Below are 14,982 nucleotides of genomic sequence, written 5' to 3'. Positions count from 1 at the left end.
TAAAAATTAGTATTAATTTAATACTCATTTTATTTTAGAGCTCATACATTTTTCAGAGAATTAAACACTGATTTATTAATAAATGTAACCAAGTATTATTTCTCTCAGATGGGTTTAATTTCAGATTTTCATCACAAAAGATAAAAAATGGTTATGCTACGCTTACAGATAAATATTTCTGTATATTTCTTACAAGTATTAGACTTTGTATTTATTCTTGATTGCATCTTTCTCCATCCCTCCTGCAGAGTTTGATAAAGTGGCGCCTAATCACGGATGATGTTTTTGCATGCTTGCCAAATGGTGAAGCCAAACTTCTTCAAACAGTTTTTGGATCCATGAAAGCCCATGTCGCTAAGTTCTAACTTTTTTTTTTTTTGTTATTTACTGCAGTTATTTATACTAATTAATGGTGTTTATTTGAACAATTAAAGGTTGTAATATTATTATGAGTTCTGATTTCATCTTTGATTATTCTCATTTAATTTACAGAGAGATTTCGCAAATAAAATTATCCAAAGAGAAGATATCAGAACATTTAGCATTTCTCTGATAAAAAGCAACAAACAGAAAGAACAGGTTTTATCATGACCAAAACCTAAAATGTTATTTGTGCGTTGAAGATTGGTGCTGAATTATGATGCACCTTTGCAAACAGGTGCATCATAATTCCACACCAATCTGTCGCAATGTTGAATTTCAAGACAATGTTTTCAATATAAGTCTATCCAGCATTTGAATTGCTGAGACCATTGTACACAAATACAGTAGAGTCTTGATAATCCGAAGTGAACAGGACCGAGACCACCCCGGATAACTGGAAACTCAGATTATCCGAAAGTAATAGAAAAATATTTTTTAAGTGGGAGAAGAAACTGTGTTCACTCTTACTTGCTTTGCCCTCAATTCATCAAACAACTGACCATGGATTCTGTATAAATGTTGACAGGGGCTCCATGTTTATGGCCGATATGAATATTTTTTTACACTATAAATTTACTTTAGAGGGGACCTGTGGAAAATTCTGGCCATGACAATTCAGCCTAGAGATGAAGACCTACTTCTCATCAGAATTACTCATGTTCAATGGAAAAAAATGATACATAATTTAATATAACTCATTCTTTGCAAAAGACAACTTTAGAAAAGGAATGATGAAAAATTTCAGTACCTCTGGATATCCAGACCTCGAATTATAAAGTAGTGTCACAGTATCTGCGGACTGTATCCATAGTTTTAATTATCAGCAGTTTGGAAAATGTAGTTTAAGCACTTATGTGACTGTACAGGGTGGGCAAAAAGTCTGTAAAAACCGGAAAAATAACTCAAAGATTTGCAGGGTTAGCATCACTAGGTCACAGGAATTTTTTTAAGACAGGAAAAAAGAACAGCCAATATGTGGCACTGACATACGCAAATAACGAACAGAATGCCACTAAATTGTTTATTACAGCAGTATGTGTTCCACATGACCACCACAGGGAATAACACATGTGTGATAATGTGTTAGCATCGCTAGGTCATGGGAATTTTTTAAGATAGGAAAAAACCCCTGAAAAACAGTTGATAGGTGGCGCTGACATACACAAGTCAAAGGACAGATACTCAAACAATGTGTAACACATATGTGATGTGTTATTCCCTGTGGTAGTGGTGTGGAACACATACTGCTGTAATAAACGATTTTGAGGCATTCTGTTTGTTATTTGCGTATCTGTTCTTTGACTTGTGTACATCAACGCCACCTATCAGCTGTTTTTTTACTATTTAAAAAAATTCTCATGATCTAGCGATGCTAACCCTGCCAACCATTTTTATTTAGGTTATTTTTCCAGTTTCTACGGACTTTTTGCCGACCCTGTATATACTTTGTTTTTATACACTGATTAAAATCGGTCCAATAATCCTGACATTGTGTATAAAGTTAGCTTCATTCAATAGGAAATCAGAAAAAAATTCAAGATAACTATTATACAGTGTAACCTCCATAATACACTCACCATAAGCAGACTCCTGTTAATGGATACTTTTGAACATAGGCATACACAGAATTTTCTCGGGTGGGGGTTTATGTTTTTCCTCCAAAATAACACTAATCTCAGCTTGGGGGGTTAGAACCCTCCCCCCCCTTTGCATACGGCAATGCTTTTGAAGTCTGAGAAAAATTACCCCAGTATAATTTGCTGTATATTAACAGACACTCCCCATTAGGAAGAAAATTTGGCCCCCATGATGCCTGTTATCGAGAGGTTCCACTGTGTAGGGTAAGCAAAAAGTCCACATTTAAAAAATTTATACAAAAATCAACCAGTTGATACACAATAAAAACATGGTTTGCACTAAAATAATTTTTTTCATGGAATTATTTTTTGATTAAAAATAGTTTGAAATTTCATCCTCAGATGGCGCTATATCACAAATTTTACATAAAACATTAATTGTGCAATTTTATGTTATGATTTATGCATTTAACATTACCATATTTCAATATGAGCACCTTTTATATCTTGGGCTACATCTGAATAATGCCCAATTTTAACCCACATGTCTACTAACACTGATTGCAGAAGAGCCTTATTCACTTCCTTGATTTTTGTCTAGTTTCTCAATGTTAGTTACACGAGGCAAAAACACTGTTTCTGACATGTCCCCATGAGATGAAATCAAGAGAGCAAGGATTAAACGTGGAGATAGAGATGACCATAACGTGATCTATCATGCCATCTACACTACTTATGTTGCACTTTTATGTATTGTAGAGACTTTTATATAGCACCATCTGCGAGTGAAATCTCAAACAATTTTTAGATCTTAAAGAAAAAAAAACAAGTATTTTAGCAGAAACAATTTTTTTTTGTGTGTGTCAATTAGTTGATTTTTATTAATTTAATTTCATATTACAGCCCCTGTATATTTTAGTATAATTTTTAGAGAAAAATTTCAAAAACAGTCAAATATTTTCATATATATGTGTTCATTTTTACTCACTGTACAATAATACATACAATGAACAATAAATGCAGAAAAAAGACAATTACAACAAAAATAGAAAAAAAAAATTCGTATTTAAATATAAATTATAAACATCTCTCTGATCTATTTATCTATACATATTACACATACAAAAAAACCAACAAAACAAATAGTAATTTTCAACAAATCTTAGCATGCCGCAAATGACTGGGGTAATAAGAATAAGTTTGATGTAATCAGGAAAAATAAAACTGGTGACAATATCTCGAGACACCATTTATGACCTGTAAAGAAAATAATATTTGCATTAGAGAAACACAAGAGGGAAAACTAATACAATTAGAAAATTGCAATATAGTGTTGTACAAGCATGGTGCAGAACAAGGTAGATTTGAACACAGGAATCGTGAAAAATTTAGCTTTGATGCTAAAAATTACTTATTTATAAATGACTACTGCAGTGTCTCTACCACATATCCAAGGGAAAATTCTGAGTTTTCCTTATCGTACATATAAGACATTATTTTCTCCTCAAAGTTAGACAAATATATCAACAAACATTGCCTCAATCTGATGAGTTCTATTTCTATGAATTTCTTGAGAAAATGCCATAATAACGGAAAAGAGAGACAAAAAGGTATTATATCTTTGGTTGTTGCATTTTCATCTACAGTGGGGCGCTATACATGAGTTTTTGAAGAAGAAAAAACTTGACTCAAGTTTTACAACACCCCCAACAGCAAAAGTGCACCAATTCCGACTCGTAAAGTGGGTTCATTTTAGCCCACAAAAAAAAAAGCCACGTTTCAGCACCATGGGAGCATTCTGGTCTAGTAATGTAACTAAGACACCTTCACAAGTGGGACACAATTAATGGTAATTGATATGTAACAATCTGAGGCCTTTCATGTACCAGGAGGTTCACGGCAGTGCTTAGGTGAGGCCATGCATTAAGATGGCTGTATGTAGAAGAGGGTTTCTAAAAAGTATGAATCTACATGATAATTTCAAAAGTTTGTGACCTGCAAACAGTAGCATATCTGGCCAGCCAACTAAGCATTTTGTATAATTATGTCTTCTTGCTCATACTATAGCTATTGAAATGATAGAAAATCATATTAATGCTGTCTCCAGGGCTCCCACTCAAAAAATGAGAAAAAGTAAGAAAACGCAGGACTAAAAAGTAGGATGGGGGGAGGGTAACCCCCTTAGACAACATAATCGTAGCATAATGGGAAAAAAATCCCTAAAAAAAATTTTTTTAATAACAATTTTTTTTAAAAATAATAAAAATTTTGAATTAACTTTTTTTTCCCCCTAGCACTATTTCCAGTCATGCCAAAACAAAATGACTCTGTTATAAAACCAATTTTTGGCCAAAACAGTGCACTAGCAACCACAGATAATTCTTTGCTGTCTCTCCTCATATATATATATATATAAGACGAGAATATTGTCGGATAATCAGCATGGGTTCAGGAAGGGGAAGTCATGTGTAACTAACCTCCTTTGCTTCTATGATCATGTGACTAAGGCTTTGGGTAAGAGCAAAAATGTCGACGTTGTTTACCTTGATTTCCAGAAGGCATTCGATCGGGTCCAACATGGCAAACTATTGAAGCGTTTACACAAGATTGGAATTGGGGGCAACTTGCTGAATTGGATAGAATCGTGGTTAAGAGATAGGTCGCAACGAGTTATGGTGAACGGGGAATTCTCTGGTTGGACAGACGTCACAAGTGTCCTTGGCCCCATACTTTTTTCACTTTTTATCGACAAACTCGATCAGGGTATCGATGGGATTACTAGCAAATTCGCAGATGATGTGAAGCTAATCGGGAATGAAAGCGATAAGGAGTTGCTCCAGACCAACTTAAACAGGATTGCAGCATGGGCAAATGAATGGAGCATGACGTTTAGCGTAGATAAGTGCATGGTCGCTCATTTTGGTTTGAACAACCCACGGTTCTCTTACGAGTTGAATGGTGTCACTATCCTGAATTCAACTAGGGTCACCGATTTGGGAATTCTCATTGACGAGCAACTTAGGTTTTCTGAACATTGTTCAGCGGTGGTCAAAATAGCGAATAGAATGCTTGGTCTCATTTTCAAAAAGGTCTCTTCGCGTTCTCCTAAAATCATTCTTCTGCTTTTTCGAGGCTTTAGTTCGTCCTGGACTAGAGTATGCTGTAAGGTTTTGGAGACCATACCTACAGAGGGACATAGACTTGGTTGAAGGGGTGCAGAGAAGAGCTATGTGTGTCCTTATTGGCACACAGGGCTTGAGTTATGAAGAGAGACTTCATTTTTTGAATATGTTTACATTGGATGAACGCAGGTGTCGAGGAGATATGATCGAAGTGTTTAAAATTTTCAATAGGATGGACCATGAACTTTTAGTACACCGCCTATCGACTGCTTTTACAAGGGGACACCAGTATCGATTGGTGAGGGACAATGCGAGGTTATGGTGTCGCAGGGAATTTTTCTCGAATAGGGTTGTTAATAAATGGAATAGCTTACCCCCGGAGGTAGTAAATTGTAACACAATTGACACGTTTAAAAAGAAGTACGATAAACATGTTGGGGTAAATCGAGAAGCTATCCATTCTTAGAATAAGACAACCATAAGTATTCTTTATGGGCATTGTATAATATTTTATCATGTGTATATATTGTTTATAATTTGTGTTAATTGCATTTTTAATTGGGTTGCTGTATTTTTGAAATATATGAAAACCATATTTTTATGGGCATCTTTTTATCAGCCACGTCGTTGGGCATTTTGTCTGTTGTGGCGTTGTATTTGTATATTACATTCTTTTTTGGAGTCTTCCAAAGTGACGAGCTTGTCAACTCTCTTCGACAAGGCACGGCAAATTTTGAAGACATACATTTTTTAAGAATGATGTACCTTCGAGACCACTTTCGAAAGCACAATGCAAAAAATGTGTAAATTACAAGATCCGACGTATATAAGGCAAGGTGAACCAGATAGTTTTACTACGTTGCTCATCATTTTTTAAATTTTTCTGTTTTGTTCACATTGTGTTTCTGTTTTGTTCACATTGTGTTTCTGTTTTGTTCACATTGTGTTTCTGTTTTGTTCACATTGTTCACTCTGTAGGTATTTTTCTGTTTTGTTCACATTTGTTCAATGCCAGTGTAATCATTTTTGACAAATGAAGCACTTCCATTTCTAGCTCTTTGCTGAGCATTGTAAATATTGTTTATGCCTGTTCATGCCTTAAAAATACAGAAGACAACTGAATGCTATTGGGTAGCATCAGAATCACCAAACCTAATAGGCCTATGTATCCAACTGCTATGAAATGCAAACTGTTGTTTCACCTATTTGCACCATAATTTTGAATGATGAAAGTTACTGTCCAAGACCATGAAGTAATAAACACAAAATTATTTTTCCATCCAGACAGAAGTTTTTTATGACTACTATACTTGTTGAACCCTGAAACTAAGCAAATGAAAAATTAATCAATCAAATGGTCCACATACTACCCCCCCCCCCAAATTACCTTGAAAATGATACAATTTCTGCTTTGGCAGAATCATTAATTGCATTCTCCAACATATGTAATATTTGGCAATATATCAATAATTTTCTGCTCAATTAAAATCAATTACACAAATTTTGTCGATAAGATTTGGTAAAAAAGTAGGACAAAACCGAGAAAGTAGGACATTTTACCAAAAACTAGGACGAGTGGGAGCCCTGTGTCTCGTAAAAGGTCGCCTGAATGGAAGTATTTTGAAGTGGTTTTTTTTTGGTCATTTTTTATATCAGCATATCTTTGAACACATTTCGGAGAGAAAATTTGTTTCTATTTTTTGGGGTCTGCTCATACAGAATACAAGTATATGGTATTTGGTAACAACACTGGCAATTTAACACTTGTTATTTGTTGGAACATCTCTTTTGCTTGCAAAATTAACAATTTTGTTGAGCTTTGGCGCAAAGACAATTGACAATAGGAACCCTAGTTGTTTCTGCTGCTGGCTGCTGATTTTTTGTATTTGAAACAAAACTGACTACCGACTCGCATTCATGTCAGAGAACCATTGAAAATAAATCTACAGCCAATCATCACTACTAAACCAGACATGCACCTCACCTATATTGCTCTGTGGAACTTGCAACGAATTGGTGCATGTTGGAATGTGTGTGTACATATACTGAACCTTCCGTGAAGTTTGTTTCAGTGTAATGCTTGTTATGTGTTGTGCTGCCATCTGTAATCAATTTTTTAAACTGAGTTTTTTCTCAACTCAGTGATTGAAGTGTAATGAATGAATATTTACACTGTTGTAGCCAATCATCACTGCATGATCATGAGTTATTCATCAAGTTTTCAGGATGCGAAGCTCGATAAGGTGCCCACAATTTCCAGGTATGAAATACCTGGAACTTGGTATGAATACCTGGAACCAAATACAGGAACTTGTCTGGAAAAATTCCAAAATTGATTTGTGAAAAAAGTGTGTGACCTTTCTTATTTTGCAACTCTAGGACCCATGGTTAAGAGCCGCCTGCTATAATATAAATTTGTTTCTTGTATCAATAAACTTATAAAACTCTATTATTACTTACAGGAAAAAAATTATTCTTTCTTGTTCCTCCTTTTGTTTAATACTTCAATATCACACTTAGGAAGAGAAGCTATGTGTTGTTCGAGATCAAAACCTCTGCAAAGAACAATAGTTACACATTAAAAACATGCAAAAATAGATATAATCATATGATTAAAAGAATAATAACATTGAAGTATGGGAAATGTATAGAATCAAGAAAATTAGCAGGTTTTGAGCAATAGCAAAGATGTGAAGAAAATAATTTAACATTGACATGTAACCGACACGATTAACTCAAATGGAAAGACAACAGTTATTGGCTCAGAATCAAACAAGCTTAAATATTCGATAACATAAATTCATCAAAACACTGAAACTTGCCCTGTTTTATATCTCCCACTAGAAGCCGCAGATGAGGAATTGTCTTCATTGGACTTTTCTGACACAATGTCAGTTTCTGCATTAGCTGCTGCTACTATTGCCGCTTCTTTTGAAGCCTTCTTAGCTGCTTTAGAAGAGTTTGAGCTGGATTTTGAATCATTCGATGATTCTGACGAAGTGGCAGTTCTCTTCTTTTTGTTCAAAGTTTCAAGGCTACATTTTGGAAGTGATGCAATTTTCTCATTCAGATCAAAATCACTGCAATAACACACAAATTAGGCACCTGATTATCAAAATATAATTTCCCAATACATTTATTACTAAAAAAATTGAAACAAAGGAACTTTTCGAACATATGACTTAAATGCTATTTTCCTCCTTGCAATGGTAGCAACCATTCATTAAAATTAAAATCACTACACTCATATAACTTCAATAAATTCGAAGTTAATACTGAGAATACATTGTGGTGTACTTAAAATCAATTACATATATTTTCATTGTTATTTTGCACGTCAATTAAATGTCTATTAGTTCATTGCTGATTGATCATTTCCAGTATATTTTAATTGGAAAAATTAAGGTGAACATAGTATACTCACTTCACAGGGAATCGTTGGAATTGGTTGCAAAAAGAACATGACCGAACAACTATGATTTTAATCAAACTAAAATACAGACATTTGATCCTCTATGGCAGCATTTTACAATACTTAGGGCCTACTGAATACTGTTAGAGCCAAAGACCCCTTGCTTTGTGTCATTAGTTACTTCTGCCTTCTTTGTTCTGAAATACATCCTGCAGATATATGGGGGTTCCTGGACAACCCATGGAAACCAATGATAGACACGCAGAGAATTGTTAATCTCCTGACTTCACATCTTTGCATACTCGTACATCTCAAAATTTCTGGACCCAATGCCATGTGTTCCCAACTGCACCCACCGATTTACAGGGACCAGTTCAGACTACGCTGCAATATAAGTTCTTACTACTACTTAATTGAATATGCACCTTGTACACATTCTTCTGAGTAATTTATAATGAATTGCTACATGGTGGAACATGAGTGTATATGTACGTGTGGCCCTAATGTATTTAATGTTGTTACAGTTGCGCTTGTTTCATGTCCTTGCTAGTGCCGCCATCTGTGCTCCATATTTTTGAAGTAAAGATGGTAAATGCTTGAATTCCCTTGTTATTTAAGAATCACGCTAAGTTCAGACTGACTCAGACTTATCTGCTTCCAAATAGGACCTTTAAAAAGGTATTTATTTTTGTGAAAAGTAATTTTATTAGAAGCAAAACAATCTAGTTAATTTTGTACAAAAGAAATGAAATCGAATATTTATGGGGTTTGACTAATTTTTATTTTCTGAAATTTCAGAAAAATTTCATTTTTCAAACTCAGAATTTTGTGAAGGGTCTGGAAAATAGACCAATATCATTTCTCCAATCCTTTTTTTTGTAGTGGGCAAGTCACTTGGATTATCTGGGCTATAAGCCAACAGCTATTATACCATGCTGAAAACAGGTTCCCATCCGTTAAGCAAAGTTAGTAATTGGGAGGGTGAGCACATGGGAACACTGTATGCTGTTGGCATCACTTTAACTCCACCGTCGCTACAGTGGTGGTCATCTGAAGTTGGTTTTCTGTAATTCCCAATTTTGAGCCGCGAATGCGAGCCAACCTAAATTTCAGAAGTGAAGTTTGATGATTGAATTTTTTTACCATTGTAGGCCTGTTGCTCTCTGTGGCGAAACTTTTTGATGACTGGTTAAATTCGTTGAGTTTTTTATTGCTTTAAATTTATTTTGGAAAATGTATTGCCATCTTCACTATGGGAAGCAACTCTTGAATCAGTGTACAATGACTTCCTGATAGATTATGGCAGCACTGAAAAATCAGACAGCACTATATAACGCACTCAGACTGTTAGGTACACACACACACTTCCGGCACAACTCACTTGCCCATGGCGATGAATCGGAGTTGTGCTCTGTTTGAAAGAAAGGGTTCTAGTGTATTTCCAGTTGAGGAAGAGCACCAAAACTGCTTCATAGGGCATGGCTGCTGCAAAAAATGTTCTCAATCTGAACAGTTGGTGCATTAATATTTCTGAGAAAGGCATAGAAAAATAACCATTTGACATCAGTTATAAACTGTAGGTCTGATTTTGGTATGGCATAAAAATAAAAAAAAGGGCAATGAAATCAATAATATTCTCAAGCATACACAGTAAAAATAACTTTTCAAATAAGAAAACCTTAGGTAAAAAAAAATTGGCAGAACCAAGCAATGGTAATCTATTTTCTATGGTTTGAAATAATTATACACTGTAACGCCTTACTTTTTAGCTGCACTGGACTCCTCGGCTTCAGGTGCTTTTGCTTTCCAAGCATGATCTTTCTTTTTCCGTTTAGATTTGGGCAAGGGTGGTGGACTTTCTGGCACTGGGCTGGTTTTTGTTCTGCACTTTTCAGTGGGAGGAGTAGTTTTACGACCAGTAGCAGTTTTTCTCTCTTTTGTAGATTGCAACAACCCCTCTGTGATTAGAGCTTGATATCTCCTGCCCTTGCAAGTCCTTGTGGAATTCCTCCGAACCGGGGATGCTAAATCAAACAACAATGCATTTTTCTCATCGATCGAGTCCAAGTCACAGTTGCTCAATTGCTCTTTCATAAATAAATTGCACCACACACGAGATTTCTTTGGCGGGGAAACATACTTTGAGTAATATTTACTAGAACTAAATTTGACTTCGCGTTTCAAGTTATTAGTGGAACCGGAACTTTCACCAGTAGAATCATTGTTCACACTCTCCGTTTTTGTTGATTCGGTCGCACTTTTTGCTTCATCCGACTCCTCTTCCTTGACCACCGGAAGAGGCTTTGAACTCTCATCTTGTAGTTCCAATGGCAAACTGTAACGGTTGTTGGTTTTACGCTTCTCAGATTGTATTCTTGAGCTTGCCAGACAAGCTTTTTTGATTTTGTCAATGAAACCGGTCTCTGGCTCATCCGTCTCAACATCATCTTTCTTCTCCGTTGGTGCCGTGGAAGGAGTCCTACTATATGCTTGATCAATGGCCGATTCTATGGCAGCAGACAAGGTGAAGCCCTGTCGCAACTGACTACTTTTGGGGAAACTAGGTGATGTGCTGGAAGTGATTGGAGAGTCTGCTGTGCTCGTAGATGATGTGCTCTGTGCAGATGGACTATCACACAGGAACTTATCCACCAAGTGGTTGATGATCTGCTGGTTACTGGTCCTGAAAGTTTTCTCTTTTTCTTTGCACAAATTTAATGGCTGTTCCTGGTAATCATGTACACTGGACGCATTGTGATGGGGTGCATACTCCCTAGAACACGATGGTGATGTGGGTCCCATATAAGTTACAGAGGTAGAGCTCGGTGCACGGTTAAGGTATGTTGAACTTTGTATACTACTGCTACTAGCACTTGTATCAAGCCTAGGATAAGACTTATAATTAGTCAATTTTGGAAAGCTGAAAATACTTTTGTAAAGTCCATGTCCTTCATTGATAGCTGTACCAACAGCCGGTATTGCCACAGTTTGTGTATGGGGAGCTGTATTTGCACATATCTGAAAAATTAAACCAATAAATCACATTTTCAAAAATGTTCATATAATATTACAGTATCCAAGTTTTTCATACAAAAGATGTTTACAATAGCTAAATTGTCATACATATACTACTTTAATGTACACCAACTCCAGTAATATATTGTCGTATGGCAATTTCCAACTAGTGAATAGTTGGGTGAGAAATGAAGGCGATATCTACAGGTGGTTGTCCCAGGCTTGATAGGTAAACTTTTTCTGATGTTCTTTTGGCTGGATTCAAACCCATGGACCTTGACAGCAACTTTCACAGCGGAAGACAAGCATCATGCTACTCAGGCACTCATACATACAACCTCTGACAATAAAGTTCGATGAATGAGGTCAGAACGGCCGATCTGGCAACACTGGCGAAACAAAACACTGCACATGCGTAGCAGCAGGTGTTAACCATCTGCTGCCACCAATGTTCAGTTGAGCGTCGTTTGTGTTCCGTGAAAGACTTGTTTTACAAAGTGCTTGTTTAGTGCATTGGTTCTTAACTGAGAACAGGAAAATGAACGAACAAAAGATCAATTTAAAGTTTTGTTTTAAGCTTGGCAAGACACCGAAAGAAACTCACGCGATGCTGGTACGTGTTTATGAAGATCAAGCACTGTCCATGAAGGTCAGAGCAAAAAATCACGCATCAAAATGATGCTAATCACCTTTTTTGATAGTCAAAGCATTATCCACAAGGAATTTCTACCTGAGGGAACGACGATGAATGAGGCATTTTGAAATTTTGACCCATTTCATGAAACGTCTATGCAGGGTACGACCTCAGAACGCACAACAAGGTTCATGGTTTCTCGTTCACGACAATTCTCGCCCTCACACAGCCAATATCGTCAAACAGTTCCTGGCAAAAAAGGGGGGTGGTGCAAATTGAACATCCACCATACTCGTCAGATCTCAATCCTCCAGACTTCTTCCTATTCCCACGACTCAAACTCGCTTTGAAAGGAAAGAGATTTGACGATATTCCTGACATCCAACGAAACGTGACGAGGCTTTTGAACTCCATCCCAAAAGAAGACTTCTTTCAAAGTTTCCAAGACATGTATAGGAGATCTCAGTGGTACATAGTAATGGGAGGTGACTATTTCGAAGGACAGTAAGGTAACTTTCGTTAACATTTCATCTACGTTAATGTTACAGGACTATTCACCGAACTTTATTGTCAGAGATTGTATACTTGTGCAATTGAGAAGTTTTGGAACTTTTCAAATACATTGAAACCCTTGTAATGGCCAAAAATAAGTACATTTTTTAAAACTCTTCAATAACAACTCCCTCAGATGTGGTCACTGCTATTTTAAAGACCACCAGTGTCCACCAAAGAGGGGCCATTCAAGTATTACGTAAGCAGAATTTCAGCCATTTTTGACCTCCTCCTCCCCCCTTGTCAGCAAAACACTGACCCCCCCCCCATCAGCAGCTTAGAATATTTCATATCTTCAAAAAGGGGTGGTTGATGATGAAGCAACCTTCAAACCCCCCTTGTCAGCAAATCTGAAACACCACCCTGATGCTGACGTAATACTTAAATGACCCCAGAGAGGTTTTGCTGTATGCGTCAAATGTGAGCAAGTTACACCATTTACCACTGAATTAAACAAAGCTTGCTTACAAGTGTGACAAACCAACCAGGCCTGACCGAATCAAGCACATCTATGTATGTGTATATATTGTGATTGTAGGCCATTTAGGTATTTGTGTCTTAATGAAAAATATGGTTTTTTTTTTTTTTGCCCTGCTAGAAAAATCTTCACTGAGTAACGGCGAATGTTGCAAAAAAGCAGTAAGTGAAACTAAAGTTTGAGCTGCATCAAGGATTAAAAAACAGCAAAATATAAAAAATAATGGGATGGCCTCTCTAAACATCCACAATAAATAAACAAAAAATACCACTGTTGGATTAATTACTTAAAATGGCTGTAATAAAACGTTTGCAAAGGTACTGACACCTCAGTCTAATATGTGCTGTGCTATTTTAGCAGACATTCTGAGCATCCATTACAAGTGCCAAAAGGGCACACCGATTTAAATCAGCTTGATTTAAATTACTTTGGGTTTAACCCCATTGCTCCCACCCTATATGCTGACTTAATAATTTTTAACATCTCGACAAAAAGTTTCCAAACAGGACCCAAAATTTTTTCTGCTCGCAACTGAAAGCTTAGAATGTCTTGTAGTCACAAAGCATTCACGCATAGGGTGTATGTGTTTGCTTCAGACAACACCAGTTCTAGCAGGTTAGTCATGTGGTATTCTTAAGTACACTGCTCAAAACAATTAGAGGATATTGCAAATTTGGTGATAATTAGAGACACAACAACTTCATTTTTTTATCCATGGTTAAAGAAAAAGAATTGAAATGCAAATTTATCGCATTCGATACTTCAGAGTATGCAGATTTTTTTTTCTGTGAAGTCAAAACCCATGTGTCACCGGCAGCCAATGAAACATGGCTAACAATCAACTTTATAAAAGTGGTAGGAAGAAACGATTGAATGCTTCTTGATTGCTTAAATGAGTGTGATGTCTGAATAGCATTTGTTAGAATGGAAAACCTGAAGGGCTATTGTCATTTGGAAGCAGGTCAAAAACAATCCATTGTAGTGGAAGCCATTGGCGGTTCTCAAAGAGCGATTTCTTGTCAATTCGTCTATGGAATCAGTGTTTGGAAACTGGAGATGTAAGTTAAAAACCAGGGCAAGGTCGGGGCCTTCAACATCACAAAATAACTATCAATATTTGAGACTGACGGTCAGCAGGAACTGCAGAATGAAGGCTACTCATAGGGGTCCTACTTTTTTATAAAATGCCCTACTTTCTAGATTTTGTCTTACTTTTTTTCACCAAATCCTATCAACAAAATTTGCATAATTTATTTTAATTGAGAAAGGAATCATTGATATATTGCCAAATAATACAAGTGTAGTAGATTGTGATTAACGATTCTGCCAAGGCAGAAACAATCATTTTTCAGGTTATTTAGGGTGGTATGTGGGCCATTTGGTTTATTAATTTTTCTTTTGCTTAGTTCGAGGGTTTAACATTTTATAACAAGTAGAGTGGTCATTAAAAATTCTGTGTGTGTGGATGGAAAAAATAATTTTGTCTTTGCTACTTCATGGTCTTGGACAGTAACATTCAAAATTATGGTGCATATTTTGTGTATAGGTGAAACAACACAAAGCAGTTGGATACATAGGCCTATTCTAGGTTTTGTGATTCTGATGCTACCCAATAGCTTCTGTATTTTCCAGTTGTCTTCTGTATGTTTAGGGCATGCAGAGTGATAAACAATATTTACAATGCTCTGCAAAGAGCTAGAATTGAAATGCTTCATTGGTCAAAAATGATGACACTGGCATTGAACAGTAAAATATAAACAAATCCCTTT

At 36.2% G+C, this 14,982-nt stretch overlaps 2 protein-coding genes across 5 annotated transcripts in view; one reads left to right on the top strand and one right to left on the bottom strand.

The window, feature by feature from the left end:
- Positions 1-446, top strand: part of LOC149089612 (transient receptor potential cation channel subfamily M member-like 2) — a 68,814-nt gene extending 68,368 nt beyond the window's left edge. Inside the window, exon 30 of the mRNA XM_089234427.1 lies at positions 249-446. Coding sequence (XP_089090553.1) covers positions 249-365 — 117 coding nt within the window. The 3' untranslated portion in view covers positions 366-446. The remainder of the gene's footprint in view (positions 1-248) is intronic.
- Positions 447-2,855: 2,409 nt separating this feature from the next.
- LOC149089611 (uncharacterized) overlaps positions 2,856-14,982 on the bottom strand; it is a 27,390-nt gene continuing 15,263 nt past the window's right edge. For 2 of the 4 annotated variants that reach the window (XM_089255965.1, XM_089230914.1), the window contains 4 exons: positions 10,297-11,552; positions 7,945-8,202; positions 7,583-7,677; positions 2,962-3,257 (listed from right to left, as the gene is read on the bottom strand). In XM_089255965.1, the coding sequence (XP_089112091.1) occupies positions 7,593-7,677; positions 7,945-8,202; positions 10,297-11,552 (1,599 nt within the window). In that variant the 3' untranslated portion in view covers positions 2,962-3,257; positions 7,583-7,592. Of the gene's footprint in view, positions 3,258-7,582; positions 7,678-7,944; positions 8,203-10,296; positions 11,553-14,982 lie in introns of all 4 variants that reach the window. The other 2 variants (XM_089255557.1, XM_089231003.1) reach the window with 2 other exon arrangements.

This window comes from Pholcus phalangioides, unplaced genomic scaffold (assembly GCF_987345545.1).
Source record: "Pholcus phalangioides strain wild (caught in Gottingen) unplaced genomic scaffold, Ppha-v1.0 ptg000001l_1, whole genome shotgun sequence".
In the NCBI taxonomy this organism is placed as follows: Eukaryota; Metazoa; Arthropoda; class Arachnida; order Araneae; family Pholcidae; genus Pholcus; species Pholcus phalangioides.
Note: the sequence above shows the minus strand (reverse complement) of the source record. Positions and strands in the feature narration are given on the sequence as shown.